The following is a 14,683-nucleotide window of genomic DNA, read 5'->3' as shown; positions in this document are numbered from 1 at the left end:
GTAACATATCTTTACTTTTTTTTTCTCTTTTGTTTGCCTATTTTCTAAACAGAGTCATGGCAAAACATAACCAAGCGGTGTCCCACGAGAGGAAGTCGCATTTTTGGCACGCTGGCTACATTTGCTGCGTTTCCGTATGGATGGCCTAGACGCGTTTAATGCCACGGCAGGTTTAACATTCCTTACATATTTTGCAAATCGCGAAAACCATTTCCGCACACAGTAAGGGTAAAATCACGTGGCGCAATCACTCAGTCATATTTTGCAACAAAAAAAAAACGACTTTTTGCTTTTTTCATTTTTGCTTAAATTCATTTGCCCTGACCCTCTTACTTCCGTCGCTCATATCCCTTAGAAAGTGTTGCAAGGCTTAAGGGAGGGAGAAGTATGACGATAAAAACGTGCAAAAAAATGAAGTGTTCCTTTTTCTCGTATTTATTTACACAGTACCTACCTCGCCACAAGGCCGTTATTGTAGGGGGGGGGGGGGGAGATAAAAATGTAATCGTGGAACGATTTGTTTGGCTTGGCATGGACGCTGATGTCTGCGTGTGGGAACAAGCGCGCATTGTTTGTCAACAGAGTAAGGCGTCCCGGCACACCATTACGCCTCTGGCCGAATTTGCACTCCCGGACACCCGCTTTGCCACCATCCACGTGGACCTCTTCGGACCCCTACCGTCATCGCAGGGCTACCGGTACCTCTTAACCGTTATCGACAGTCTCACGCGCTGGCCGGAGGCTTGTCCCATCACAGACATCACTGCCGAGACTGTCGCTTCCGCGCTTCTGTCCACGTGGATCGCCCGCTTTCGAGTTCCTGCCAAAATAGTGAGCTGTTCCTGTTCCGCGGCTAGTTTCTAATTTTTTTAATAATATTTTTAGTAAATTATCTGCTTTTGATGAGATCTGATCATTAGTATACGGATAGTTGTTCTTCCTAATACACACTGGCTCTCAAAACATTAATTTCTATTTTTTAAGACACTTTTCTAATCTTAAGTGATTTCCAACCTAAGTGCTGCTTTAAATTCGTTATGCTTAAGCAGAATTTGTAATTATTTGACACAAAACAAGGGGGTGTATTTTGCGCGTTCTAGCTTCGATATTTGATTTAAAAAATATGGGTCCCACAATGGGCACGCACACCATCAGATTGGCCTGCGGTTGGTCGTGGAAACAATTCCTTAATGTTTGATGGGCCGTTCTGAAATTCCACTTAATACAGTTTACAACGCGGATGGCTTATTGTTCTTGCGTTTTTGTTTTAGAGGCAAGTAACAAACCAAAATTATTCTATTTCACTTCAGTTGGACCTCGAAAAAGTCATGACATGGCGTGGCAAACAGTAACGTGTCCTAAATACTAATAAACGCAATTATGCTAGATTCACCAAACGAAGCCCAATCATTCTTATCGAAATAAGAATTGAAGGGTGCATGGCCACCATAACTACCAATTACCTCTTTTTTCACGGAGTGAATATGTACCTTTTTTATGTACCTTGTGTATTGACCCTGCTGTAATGGCACGATGGCAAAGTAGTTACTTGAATAAAGATAAATAAAAATAAAAAGCCCAGGACAGTTCGTTGCTAAAGCAATCACCCAAACATTTGGCATCAGTAATCTTCTTCGGAGCAGCACCGTTGACCTTTTTTTTAAAACATTCAGATTTAAAATCCTCGTTCATGCAAATAGCCTCGGCAAAGTTATCTAAAGTTAGCTTATAGTTCTTAATAATTCCTCGGATGCCTACAGATTCACACTTGCCTGCTTTCCTAACAATTTTAACAATTTTTGCACAGTTATTTCGGGCCATTAAGCAGCTTTGCCCCTAATGTCGAAACAAAAGTGTGGGTTACCCTCTTTTGCAGCCGTTGCAGCTAGTCCGTCGCCATTACGTTAGTTAAGTGTTTCATTTCAGTCTAAAGCAACTTTTCTGCCTTTCTCATTTCTTTTCTTTTTTTCTTTTTTTTTTTTTTTTGCTTTTTGAACATATGTTACGTGTACATAAGAGACACCGAATGGCGCCACTGCGTCGACTCGTTGAACGCCAGTCGCAGCGCCTAGCTAGTTGATATTTGGCGCGGAGTGCTGTTTTGCTCTTTATTTTGTTCTTGACACTGTCAGCTGCAAAAGGAAGCCAGCGCTCTATGCTGCTTTAGTTTATCTCGTATGTGCGTTTGGCCTGCCAGTCCCGGCACAATGAAACGGACGCACCTGTTCAGACTCTACCCTTGTTTACGCAGATCTATGCTATACAGCGTTACGAATAATTGACCAGATCACGGCGCCAGCTGCCATTGACACATGTCAGGCATACAAAACACCATTAAAAAACGTTTCTGGGCAGTTAACGCGGTGCGTGCTTTCGCATTTCTTGCGTCCAGACGACTGACATCATATAAAGAGAGAAATCACCTAGCTATGTTTGTCTTTTATTGTAGTTCCTTGCTCTGTGATATTTTCTGTCTTTTATTATTTTTCCCTTTTTCCACAAAGCGTGAAGAATGGAAGTTTCAGCCCCTCCTCGCCTTTCCCCCCGAAGTCTGCTTTAACCTTCGCTGGTCAACGATGATCTTGAGAACTCAGGCTTCCCTCGGCCGCTAGGATAACGAACGGCAGGCATGAAGAACCAGGCGAGTCACCGCCCAGCGTAACTGCAACTGTACAAGAAATTCGAGGGCAGGTTAGGCGACCTCATGGTAGCAGCGCAGCCCGGCTGCGCTTCTACTATGGCATTAGTGCCATGTTTTTGTCAATTTTCTATTTGCCTTTGAAAGCTGACGGCACTGTTTTTTGTCACGCAGTGTTTTTAACTAGTTTTGCTTTTAGGTGTACTAACTGGAGGCGTCTCCATTTCTGCTTGTTTAATTTGATGGTTGATCGGCGTTTTTTACAGCGTAAAGACAATAAACGCAGGATATTAAGCGTCAAATTTGTGCGTCACAACTTAATGCATTTTTTGCTCGTACTCCAACTGAAAGCACGCCTGAATCGTGACTCATGAAGATGCAATGGCACTACGTACGGATTTCCGGTTCGGTTGTTTGAGAACAAAATGGTTTTCGTCCAGAATGTGCGAAGGACCGAAAGCGATAGCTGTAGCGCTACCGCGCGATGCGGGTGGATTGGTGCCGTCTCGTACCACAGGACGGAGATGCGACGTGGATATTTCCCTTAGGCATCGTGGTTGGCGCCGTGGATGGCACCGACGACCTCCGCCAGTGCTCGGCAATTCGCCAAGCGGTTAAGCGCGGTGGGAGTTTCTGACAGCTCTAAGGCTCCAGACAGGCTTGCCAAGAATGCTTTGGACACAGAGGTGACAACTGATGCTGGCACTCTTTCTGCTCAAGGAACTGACATAAAGGAATTAAGTGGCAGACACCAAATCGGAAACAGACGGGAAAAAAACGGTACTCCACCCAAAATGATTTTGCCATCCCTAGGGTTCTTTCCCCTTCGCCACCCCCCCCCCCCCCCCTCCTTAATAGGGGCATTTACGTGAAGAATGTCTGCGATCATTAAATGGAATTGTCGTAGCCTTCTAAGGAAACTTTGATCATGTGGAGTTCCTCTTGGAGGAACATCGGCCACATGCTATATGTCTGCAAGACATTCATCCCAATGCAAGTCGTACAAATTGCCTTAGGCGATATTGCAGTTTTATGAAAACCAAAGGGGGACGACGCGTCTATTTCTGCGGGATGGTTTGCCGTGATTGTTCCAAAGCACATTCCCTGCTCTGCGGCAGATTTCACCACTTGACAGGAGGCAGTGGCGGTGCGCCACATTCTTCACAAAGTGATCACTGTGTGTTCCTTGTGCATACCTCCCTCTTTTGCTCTTACCTTAAGTGATTTTAAAGTTCCCTTGCTTCAGCTGCCGGAGGCTTTTCTTTTGCTTGGTGATGTCAATGTAAACAGCTCGTTATGTGGTAGCGACCACGTTAACACCCGCGTTTGAACGACTGAACCAATTTTAATGCGTCTTTCAATTTTCCTCTTTAGAACGCGAGAATCGACCTGTTTTAGCCCATCAATATTATTATCCTCGTGTATTGATCATTCCCTCTGTAGTGCTTCCCTTCTTACTTCTTTTACATGAGTCGCCGACCCTAACCAACATGGATGCGATGACTTACCGATTTTTTCTAATGATGAGTGTACCATTTATTATCAGAATGTACGTGGTTTGAGGACTAAGGACGCCGAGTTTTTTTCGGTGGTTATGTCAAGCACGTGTTCAATCATATGCCTAACAGAAACTTGGCTTGTGGATGGAATTTCTAAATCTAATTATTTTCCACCCAGGTATGAAATATATAGACGTGATCGTGACTATGTGAAAACGAGAAAGAGGTTGGGAAAGGTGTCTGGATTGCTGCAGACAGGAGCTTGAAAGTTCATCGGAGGAGCGATCTCGAGTGTTATCCAGAGAGCGTGTGGATTGAAGTACTGTCTACCGATGGTAGAAACTTGCTCATTGGCAATTACTATTTTCCGCCGATTTTTCATCACATTATTTTCTGTGAGCATATCAACTTCCTGGAAGAAAGAATTGACTTCTCTAAATTTCGAGTGCACATGTATGGCGATTTCAACCTGGTTACGATTGGGAGTCAGGCAGCTTCTTAGTCATTCATACGAACACAATGTTGAAGCTACTTTGTCTGTTAGACTTCGTTCATTTCAATGGTTTTGAACAACGTAATACTGTACGCAACTGTTGTGGAAACATACTTGACCTTGCCCTGGTCACTTCGGCTGTTGATATCAGTCTTGCCAAAGCTCCGCTATCTCGGATGGATAACTATCATCAAGCTTTTATTGTATTGTGGCGACGCACAATCACCAACATTCTGGCGCACTACAACCTCGTCGTCGTCTGCTTCTGGGAAGCACGGCCGCGCGCTACACAGGCACGCGGGACTAGGAACGTCCGTCGACCGCCGCCACCGAGGCAATAAAACCGCCGTTCTTTTTTCTATGTTGGGATTCGCTTGTCACCACGACGCAGCATCCCACATCTGGTGACCCGGAAAACGAACACAACACGTCGCCATGGCTGACCAGGAGGACCTTCAACAACAGATGAAACAACTCCAGGAGCAGATTCGGACCCAGCAGGAACTGATTCAAAGGCAACAGCAGCAGATTCAGCAACAGCAGCACCAACTCGATGGTCCCGTGCAACAGAACCCTGCTAACGCCAACACAACACCGCCCGTGCCTACCGGCACCGCAGCAGGCGGCGGAACCCCTGCAGCTGTCATCTCGGACGCTGCTTCACTCGGCGTCTGCCGTGTAGCCGTCAAACTTCCGCCGTTTTGGGCGGACTCGCCTGAGGTATGGTTCACACAAGTCGAGGCGCAGTTCTTTCTGGCGTGCATCACCCAAGATCGAACGCGCTACGATTACGTCGTCGCCCACTTGGACAGCCGCTACGCCAACGAGATACGGGATATCCTCGACAATCCACCAGCGGCCAACCTTTATCAACATCTGAAAACTGAACTCACCTGCCGCCTGTCACTATCGGAAGACCAGAAAGTCCGACAACTCATTCAGTCCGCAGAACTCGGCGAGCGCAAACCATCACAGTTCCTCCGCCACATGCGTGCTCTCGCAGGCAACACGCAAGTCCACGATTTTTTACTGCGGACACTATGGCTCCAACGACTACCACCACACGTCCAGGCCATTCTACAGGCTCAACCTACGCTAGCTCTCAACCAACTTGCCGAAATTGCTGACCGCGTCATCGAGGTCTCTGTACCGCCGCTGTCGCCCACCGTCCACGCCGTCGAAGCATCGCTGGACAAAACAGAGCTCGCGCACCGAATCGACGATATCCCGCGGCAGCTCAGCTCCATTCAACGACGCCTGGATCAAAGTCCTCCGACGCGCCCCCGTTACCGCTCACAGAGCCGTGACCGTAACACCGGCCCGTCGCAGCAGCCTTGTGACAGTAGCCGATGCTACTACCATCGGCGCTTCGGGGACAGAGCCCGACAATGCCGACCACCCTGCTTCAGTCGGTCGATAGAAACGCGGATGTCCTTCCCGTTCACGTGTATAGTGAAATCTTTCTCGTCGCGACGGGTAACCCGGTAGGGTCCGTTGTAAGGCGGCTGAAAAGGCGCGCGGACGGTGTCGTCGCGGAGGAAAGGCCCGTTCACACAGTTGCGTTCGGAGCGACCACTACGCTTAAGGTCCATACGCACATTCGCGTTTGAACGCGTTTGAGTGCGTTGCGGAGTCCTTGCGGCCAGGCGCGGTCGCTTGCAGAGCGACGCGCGTCTTCCCGCAACGCTCGGTAGCGCGACGCAAGCGAGTAGAGACTCGCTCAACTTTCCGAAGCGTTGCGGTGCGTTCGGGTGCGTTCGACCAATCAGAGGCCGAAAGAGGAGATGGGGTGACGTGTTCGCTCGCCCCACCCGGCCGACTCGGCGAGACGTATCCTGTTCGCCGGTCGCAGTGCTTGCTTTTTCGTTTTGGGGAGCGGTGGGGACTGTATTTTCCAAGGCTGCGATGGTTCAAGCTTGACAAAACGTCGGGGAAGCCGGCGAGATTCTCCAGAGATCGAACACTTCGACGCTGTCGCCGAGCGCAGCCATGTTGCCTTGGATTTCGCTTACTATTGGTGAGCCACTAGCGACGATAGCGCGTTCTTATTGGCTCTTGATTGCGGTTGACTGCGTGTTAACGCAACGGTGCGTACAAGTTTGGCGCAAGCGGTCTTCGCAACGCAACGCACCCGCTTGCTGCTACGGAACGCACCGCGCTCGAACGCGAATGTGCGTATGGGCCTGAACGCACCCGAACGCACCGCAACGCATCGGAAAGTTGAGGGAGTCTCTACTCGCTTGCATCGCGCTACCGAGCGTTGCGGGAAGGCGCGCGTCGCTCCGCAAGCGACCGCGCCTGGCCGCAAGGACTCCACAACGCCTCAAACGCGTTCAAACGCGAACGTGCGTATGGACCTTTACGAACGAATGCAACCGGTTGGAACGACGAGTTACCATAGCAACGAAGCGCCAAACGGTCGTTTCGTTCGTGGTTGTTCGTAACGCAAGGAGTTGAGCCGGGCTGAACTTTTTCGTTACGTTCGGGAACGACGGGAGCGACAGACCAATCGCAGGTCGAGTAGAGCTCGGTCGCGCGCGTTGCATTCCGGTCGTGCCAGGCTCCTTCCATTTGCAAACATGGCGTCGGTGGTAATCGTCGACATGGACGGCGTGGTGGACGCTCGTCGTTTACCGTAAAAGCGCTATCCTTGACTGTGAATTTTCGTCGTGTGTCGTTATGATAACCCAGCACAGGGAAGATCCACCTACTCGTGCGGCGATCTCGTGGCGGCACTCTCAAGACAGCAGGAGAAACGCCCGTGCCGTCGTGTTCGTTTACTTCGACTATAGTGGTGCTTTCTTAGTATTTGTGTCCTCGAACATCGTCCGGATTTCTTTTTTGGCGCATTCCATGCGTGTGCTAAAGTTCAAGATATTACTGGTGCGTACCGTATAAAGAATGCGAGTTTTGACGCATTTTCATCACCCGAGAAAGGTGATTAGTGTAAACAATCCTGAACGCTCGCAACGCCTATCTGATCACGAAATTATATTTCTGCGTTGCTATATCGCTGCTAAAAGTACATCGTCTTTTATGGTGGTAGAAAAGGCGTGTGGCGAGATTTGTACTGTTGGCAAAATCGTGTATTAAATTCGTGATCGTGCAAGACGGCGTACTGCATCGTTTCCTTTTTTTAGTGGGCTACCCTGCAGGCGTATCCTGAAAGAAAAAAAAATAAAGTTTAGGTCATAGAAGACGGTCTGACTATTTTCTGTTACGCAAGTGAGTGGCAGAGCGTCCCCTTCTTTTTAGGAGCACCGCTGAAACAGCTGACGGCGGCGGAGAGGCGGTCGCCGCGCTGCCGACCCGCTGCGCTTGTGGCAGTGGTTGCAGGAGTGTACGCGGTGTACGCGCGGCGCAGAGCGGTCGTTCCGGTCGCTCTGATCACAACGGACGCAGTCGTGGATAACGGGTTCGTTGCAGATATCAGAACCAGCCTTTACACAGATATTATAGGCGCACAGCAGATCTTCGTGACTGTTCACCGTAGCCGAAACCTCCGGCTGCTCCGGTGAGGAGTCTGAATACCTCGCGTCGGGCAGGAAACCGTCCGCCATGTTGCTAAGCGTAGCTGGGTTGCTTACTATTGGCTAGGAGCAAGAGCTGAAGCTCGTTTCTCATTGGCTGTTGCTTCGTATAGTTGCATGCGGTTGCATGTGTGCGTACACGTCGCGCACAGTTGTCGTTGAAGTCGCAGTGGTTGCATTCGTTCGTAAGCATAGTGGTCGCTCCGAACGCAAGTGTGTGAACGGGCCTGAAGGCGTGTGTGCACGTCGCCAGATCCTTAAAAACAAAAGGCGTAGGCTTGCAGTGATGCGCAGCAGGTGGCGGGCGGAGGGCGGCGATAGTGCGTCGGAGCCTGGTGACAAAATCGGTGGGGTCTGATGTGGCGATGTTGGATTGTGGGGCAGCAAGAAATTCCCCTGGTAGGCGAAGTGGTTCCCGTAGACTAGCTCTGCGGGTGAAGCTTGAATGTCCGGTTTGAAGGTAGCGCGAAGACCTAGGGTGACGGCTGGGATTGCTTCGAGCCATGTTGAGTCGGGGTGACACATGATGGCTGCCTTGAATTGCCGGTGGAAGCGCTCAATCATCCCATTGGCGCAAGGATGGTAACTAATGGTCCTCAAGCGCTCGAACCCGGTGGTGAGCCCGAGGAGCCTGAAGAGTTGAGATTCGAACTGTCTTCCTTAATCGGTTGTGACGCGGCGAGGGGAGCCGAAGCGGGAGATCCAACCGGTGAAGAAGGCCGAAGCCACGTCTATATCCTTTCGGACGAATGAAACAACCCGAGTGCATCCTCAAGCGTCCAGATTCAACACACTGGCGGCAGTCGACGGACTCAGGAACGTCCGTCGACCGCCGCCATCAAGGCAATAAAACCGCCATTCCTTTTTCTATGTTGGGATTCGCTTGTTACCACGACGCAGCATCCCACAGTATCATTTTTCTTCCCACTTGCCAAGCGAATTTTCCATTCACAATAATGGTTTTCCTACTTCAACGGTGATTACTATTCACTGTATCAGTATCTTCGGGACTATGACTGGAGTAGTGTTTTAGTTGATCAGTGTGCTGAATCATCAACTTCCACACTTTTGACTATTGTCCAGGAAAGCATGCGACTCTTTATACCAAAGAGGGTGTCTCATAAAAGTGACTATCCCATGTGGTTCTCGAAGGAACTAAGACATTGCTTAAGGCGCAAGCTACACTATCACCGCCGGTACAAAGAAACTGGCAATGTTGTTTGGTACACGAGATTTAGTCAATGTCGTGCAGACGCGAAACGAGATAAACAACAACATGCTGACATTGCCGAGCAATCATTGAGCACAGAGCCACAGTGGGTGTGGAAGTTTGCCAAAGAGAGCATCAAAGAGAATGTTACCACGATCACAATGCGAGATAATGAGGATAGCGTCTCTAACCCTGTTGATGTAGCTAACATTTTTGCGCGCCACTTTAGTGCTTCTTTCAGTACAAACAATGGCCAAATGTCTAGCTGGAATATAACCAGCCTGGATTTTTGACTGTTATTCCAATTAATTAATCTGAAGTCTTGGAGGCAATTAAAAAATTGAAACCAAAGTTATCTACGGGAATAGATGGAATTCCCAGCTTCATATTAAAAGGTTGTGCTCCACTCCTTTGTCCAGTTTTGGTTCATATCTTTAACTTATCACTTGCATCTGAAACGTTTCCTACCGCTTGAAAGCGCTCTGTTGTTCCGTTACATAAATCGGGTGATCGATTCATGGTTAACAACTATAGGCCAGTCTCCCTCCTTTGTAGTTTTTCTAAAGTTTATGAAATTGTTTTGCGCACCCGCCTTTACGCATATTTTTGTCGGAAGATTATTCCTGAGCAACATGGTTTCATGAAAGGCCGCTCCACAGAAACAAACCTGTGTTCCTTCCTACATCAGATTGTAACATCTGTCCATAGCGGAGGACAAGCGGATGTAGTCTACTTTGATATGAGCAAAGCTTTTGACAAAGTTAATCACCGATTACTGTTGAGTAAACTTTGTAGTTACGGTCTGTCCCTTAAGTACTGTCGTCTCCTCGATAGTTACTTATCTCATCGGCTGAACTTTGTGCGAGTATCCGGCCGATTATCTGCTCCTTTTTTATCGACTTCTGGGCTTCCTCAAGGCAGTAACCTCGGTCCTTTGCTGTTTTTAGTTGTCGTAAATGATCTAACTTCCTGTATTAAACACACGCGGTTTTTGTTATTTGCTGATGATATTAAGTTGTTTACAGCGGTTAAAACGGTTGATGATTGTGAATGTCTTCAGGGCGATTTAGATTCTATTTCGGCGTGGTGTTTTTCAAATCACCTACTCTTAAATGAGTCAAAGACGAAAGTTTTGTCCTTTTCTGGGAAGCGTGAAATTCTGAGTTTTCCCTATGCATTAGATTCCACCAATATTACTCGTGTTGAGGTCATCCGTGATCTAGGTGTTTTTATGGATCCTGCAATTAATTTCAACCATCACGTGACCACAATTACGAATGCTTCCTTTAGAGTGCTGGGAGCCATTACACGAGTGACACGCAATTTTTCTAAACCACTTTGTATTTTACGTTTGTTTTCTTCACTGGTGCGTAGTCGTGTTGGGTATGTCTCAGTTGTCTGGAACTCTATTGGAGTGACAAATTCAGGATTGATTGAGAGCTTTCAACGTAGGTTTGTTCGTGTTTTGGCTGATCGTTATTTTCAACCGAATTATTTTTATAATTATAAGAGGATTTGTGAACTCGTGAAGTTATACTCGTTGCACAACAGGAGAACAATTCGTGAACTAACATATTTGTAGAAGATTGTAAATGGTATAATTGATTCCCCAGAGCTACTCAGTCACATCTATTTGCACGTTCCTCGTCAGTCTTGTAGACTTTATAATTTGTTTTATCCTATCAAATTTTACCATGCTGCGCCCATGACACGCCTACAATTGACTTATAACCATTTAGAGCAGACTTGTCCGAATGCTAGCCTTGATATATTTGATGAAACGCGTAACTTTCGACACCGTGTCGAGGCTATTGTTTTTTCCTAACGTTTCGCTTTTATCCTGTTTAGCGCAGCATTTCTGAACGAATAAGTGCACCACTAAGGAGGCGTCAAGCTGTTGGTGGGTCACTGAAAATAAGAATAAACATAAACATATTTCCTCAGTGCGTGTCGATCCGGACTGTCTATTGGAAGTTCGAGAAAAATAATTGTTATGTTCCTACTGAGGCGACATAGCTTGCATAAACATCATTTGATAAACTCTCGCTGAACCAGGTTACGTAACTATTAAGTGAGTTTTATGAAGCATCACTGGCTAGTCCTACGACTTCCACGCAGCTTCCTCATAAACGGAAGCCATGGTAAAATTAGGTGAGTTCGGAATCACGAAAAAGACAACAGAGAGCGTGGGATATTTTCCGGCGTTACCCCACGCTGGGCAATCTCCTCGCGTTTAAACAAGTTTAAACTTGGGCAAGATACATTGGCCGCCAGTCTAAGCAACATGATTTCCAGTAGTACGCCTCTTCTGCAACACTAAAAGAATACTTGGATAAAGTTTATTAGATCGATGGTCGATACCATGCCTTCTTAGTCCTGCTTTTCACCCAAAATGAGGTCTGTCCAGAGAACCTAGAGGGACAGGCGAATTTTCTTGGCCATCATTTCGCGTGTGTCTTAGGTTCTGAACACTCTTCCTCCGCATTTCTTGCATAGAACCAGTCTTGTACACGTTACTAAAAAAAACTAATCGATTACAATTACAATTACTCTTGGCTAAAAAGTATTCCATCAGATTACTTGATTACTCGACGGAAAAAGTAATTGGACATTACTTTAACAAGTAACCGTTATTTTTCCGATTACTTTATTGTGTGAAGACTTGCATCTTTAGCGCTCATAACAATGAACTGCTTCCAACCTTATATTGTCACGCATGACAAGGCGAAACAAAGAATAACTAAGGAAAACTGAAATGTTTAATGGGAGAGAGAAGAAAGCAAAGCGTCGCGGGCGTCGAAGTCGGCGTGACAGCAGAGTCGAACGCTGAGGCGTAACTGACTCGACAAGGTCGCGGGCGGACTCTTATCTAGAGTGCGTCGCTATCTCGAAGATTCGGCGGAGAAGGTTCGAGCGTAGCGCACTCGGGGCGAGAATGAACACGCCCTTTCTAGGAAAACAAACGCAGGGATAAACGATAGAAATTATGCCCGGAGCAAGAATAAACGAGAACCTTCAACATGCCCGTGACGCATCGTCCCGATGCAGCAAAAACCGAAAACACAAACTCACGACAAAGGGACAGTAGCATCGCGAGCCACAGTTCACAGTTTGACGAGAGTCCAAAGTTATATTGTTCGTAATACGGCTTGAGGCGTACGACGTGGACTACTTCAGGTCGCGGTTGACGTCTTCTTGATGGTCGAGTTCCGTCGGGAAGAACCTTGTAGGGTCCGATGTAGCGCTTGAGAAGCTTCTTGCTGAGATCGCGGCGCCGTATTGGTGTCCACACCCATACCCGATCTCCGGGTTGAAAGTGGGCGTCACGCCGGCGAAGGTTGTAGCGGCCGGCGTCGACATGTTGCTGGTGTTGAATCCGTAGTCTGGCTAGCTGTTAGCTGGCGGACCTCTTCTGTCCGTTGAGCAAACACCTGGGCGTCATCGCTCCCGTCGTCGACTGACTCGTGCGGCAGCATGGAGTCTAGCATAGTCGTCACCGTCCGGTCATACACCAGCTGGATGGGTGTCACTCCTGTGGTCTCTTGCACTGCTGTGTTGTAGGCGAACGTGACGTAGGGCAGCATTTTGTCCCAGGTCTTGTGCTCCACGTCGACGTACATAGAGACCATGTCGGCGATTGTTTTGTTGAGTCGCTCCGACAATCCGTTGGTCCGCGGATGGTTTGCAGTTTTTCGACGTTGCTCCGTGTGGCTTAGACAAAGAATCTCTTGGGTCAACTGTGCCATGAACGATGGCCCTCGATCTGTGATTAGGACTTCGGGGGCGTCATGCCGGAGGACGATGGACTCGACGAAGAACTTGGCGACTTCGACAGCAGTCCCCGACGGAAGGGCTTTCGTCTCGGCGTAACGAATAAGATAATTGGAGGCGACGATTATCCAGCGGTTCCCCATCGTCGACGGTGGAAAAGAACCCAGCAAATTCATTCCAATTTGCTGGAAGGGCTTGGTTGGCGGGGTAATCGGCTGAAGGAGACCTGCTGGTTTTGACGGCGGTTCCTTGCGTCGCTGGCACTCATGGCACGATCGTGTGTAGAGATGGACGGTCTTCGGAAACTTGGGCCAGTAGTATTTTTCACGTATTCGGGCTAGTGTCTGGCTGTAACCGAGGTGTCCTGAAGTCGGGTCGTCGTGGCAGGCTCGAAAGATTTCTTCTCAAAGGCTTGTAGGGACTACCAGGAGCCACAGCGAATTACTGGCTCCGAAATTCTTCTTATAAAGCACACCTCGTCGAATAATGAAGGTGGGCAGGGCTCGTGAAAAGACACGAGGAACAGGACTTCGTCGTCCTTCAAGATGCTCAATCAGGGCACACAGCTCAGGATCGTCTCGTTGTAGCCCTGCCACGTCGTTGATGTCTACGGCACCTAGGAAACATTCGTCGTCATCGTCGTCGACGCCGGCAATGGGAGGTTCGACTGGAGCCCTAGACAAACAGTAAGCGTCATTATGCTTGCGGCCGGACTTATGCACAATGGTCACGTCGAATTCCTGCAGTTGAAGACTCCAGCGGGCGAGGCGTCCAAACGGATCCTTGAGGTTTGCGAGCCAGCAGAGGGCATGGTGGTCTGTGACCATGCGAAACGGGATCCCTCACAAGTACGGACGGAACTTCGTGATCACCCAGACGACAGCAAGACATTCTTTGTCGGTCGTTGAATATTAGAGCGCAGCTCTTAGGGGCCCGTTTCCGGCTTGAGCGGCGTCGCCGTCGGCGTCGGCGTCGCCGTCGCCGTCGCCGTCGGCGTCGGCGTAACCGCGCGGTGCATCATGGGAAATGTCCCATAATGCACCGCGCGAGCCCCCCACCAAGGTCACGTGACCTCGTGGGGGGTCACGTGACCCCCCGAAGTCACGTGGCCCCCTCCTCGAGGTCACGTGACCCCCGCCGATGTCGCGTGACCCCCCGATGACGTCATCGTCACTGATGACGTCACCGGCATCCACATCGTCATCGTCATCATCACTGATGACGTCACCGGCATCCACATCGTCATCGTCATCATCACTGATGACGTCACCGGCATCCACATCGTCATCGTCATCACTGATGACGTCACCGGCATCCGCATCGTCATCGTCATCATCACTGATGACGTCACCGGCATCCACATCGTCATCGTCATCATCACTGATGACGTCACCGGCATCCACATCGTCATCGTCATCATCACTGATGACGTCACCGGCATCCGCATCGTCATCGTCATCATCACTGATGACGTCACCGGCATCCACATCGTCATCGTCATCATCACTGATGACGTCACCGGCATCCACATCGTCATCGTCA

The 14,683-nt window shown here is 48.8% G+C and overlaps 1 protein-coding gene across 1 annotated transcript; it reads left to right on the top strand.

The window, feature by feature from the left end:
• The first annotated feature begins 5,065 nt into the window (after positions 1-5,065).
• Positions 5,066-11,358, top strand: LOC115318776. Its single transcript, XM_042286988.1, has 3 exons — positions 5,066-5,230; positions 5,315-6,038; positions 11,315-11,358. The coding sequence occupies exons 1-3, from the start codon at positions 5,066-5,068 to the stop codon at positions 11,356-11,358; spliced, it is 933 nt and encodes a 310-aa protein (XP_042142922.1).
• The last annotated feature ends 3,325 nt before the right edge of the window (positions 11,359-14,683 follow it).

This window comes from Ixodes scapularis, unplaced genomic scaffold (genome assembly GCF_016920785.2).
Source record: "Ixodes scapularis isolate PalLabHiFi unplaced genomic scaffold, ASM1692078v2 PGA_scaffold8__174_contigs__length_109621045, whole genome shotgun sequence".
Classification (NCBI taxonomy): Eukaryota; Metazoa; Arthropoda; class Arachnida; order Ixodida; family Ixodidae; genus Ixodes; species Ixodes scapularis.
The sequence above is the reverse complement of the archived record's forward strand: the minus strand, read 5'-3'. Positions and strand labels throughout refer to the sequence as shown.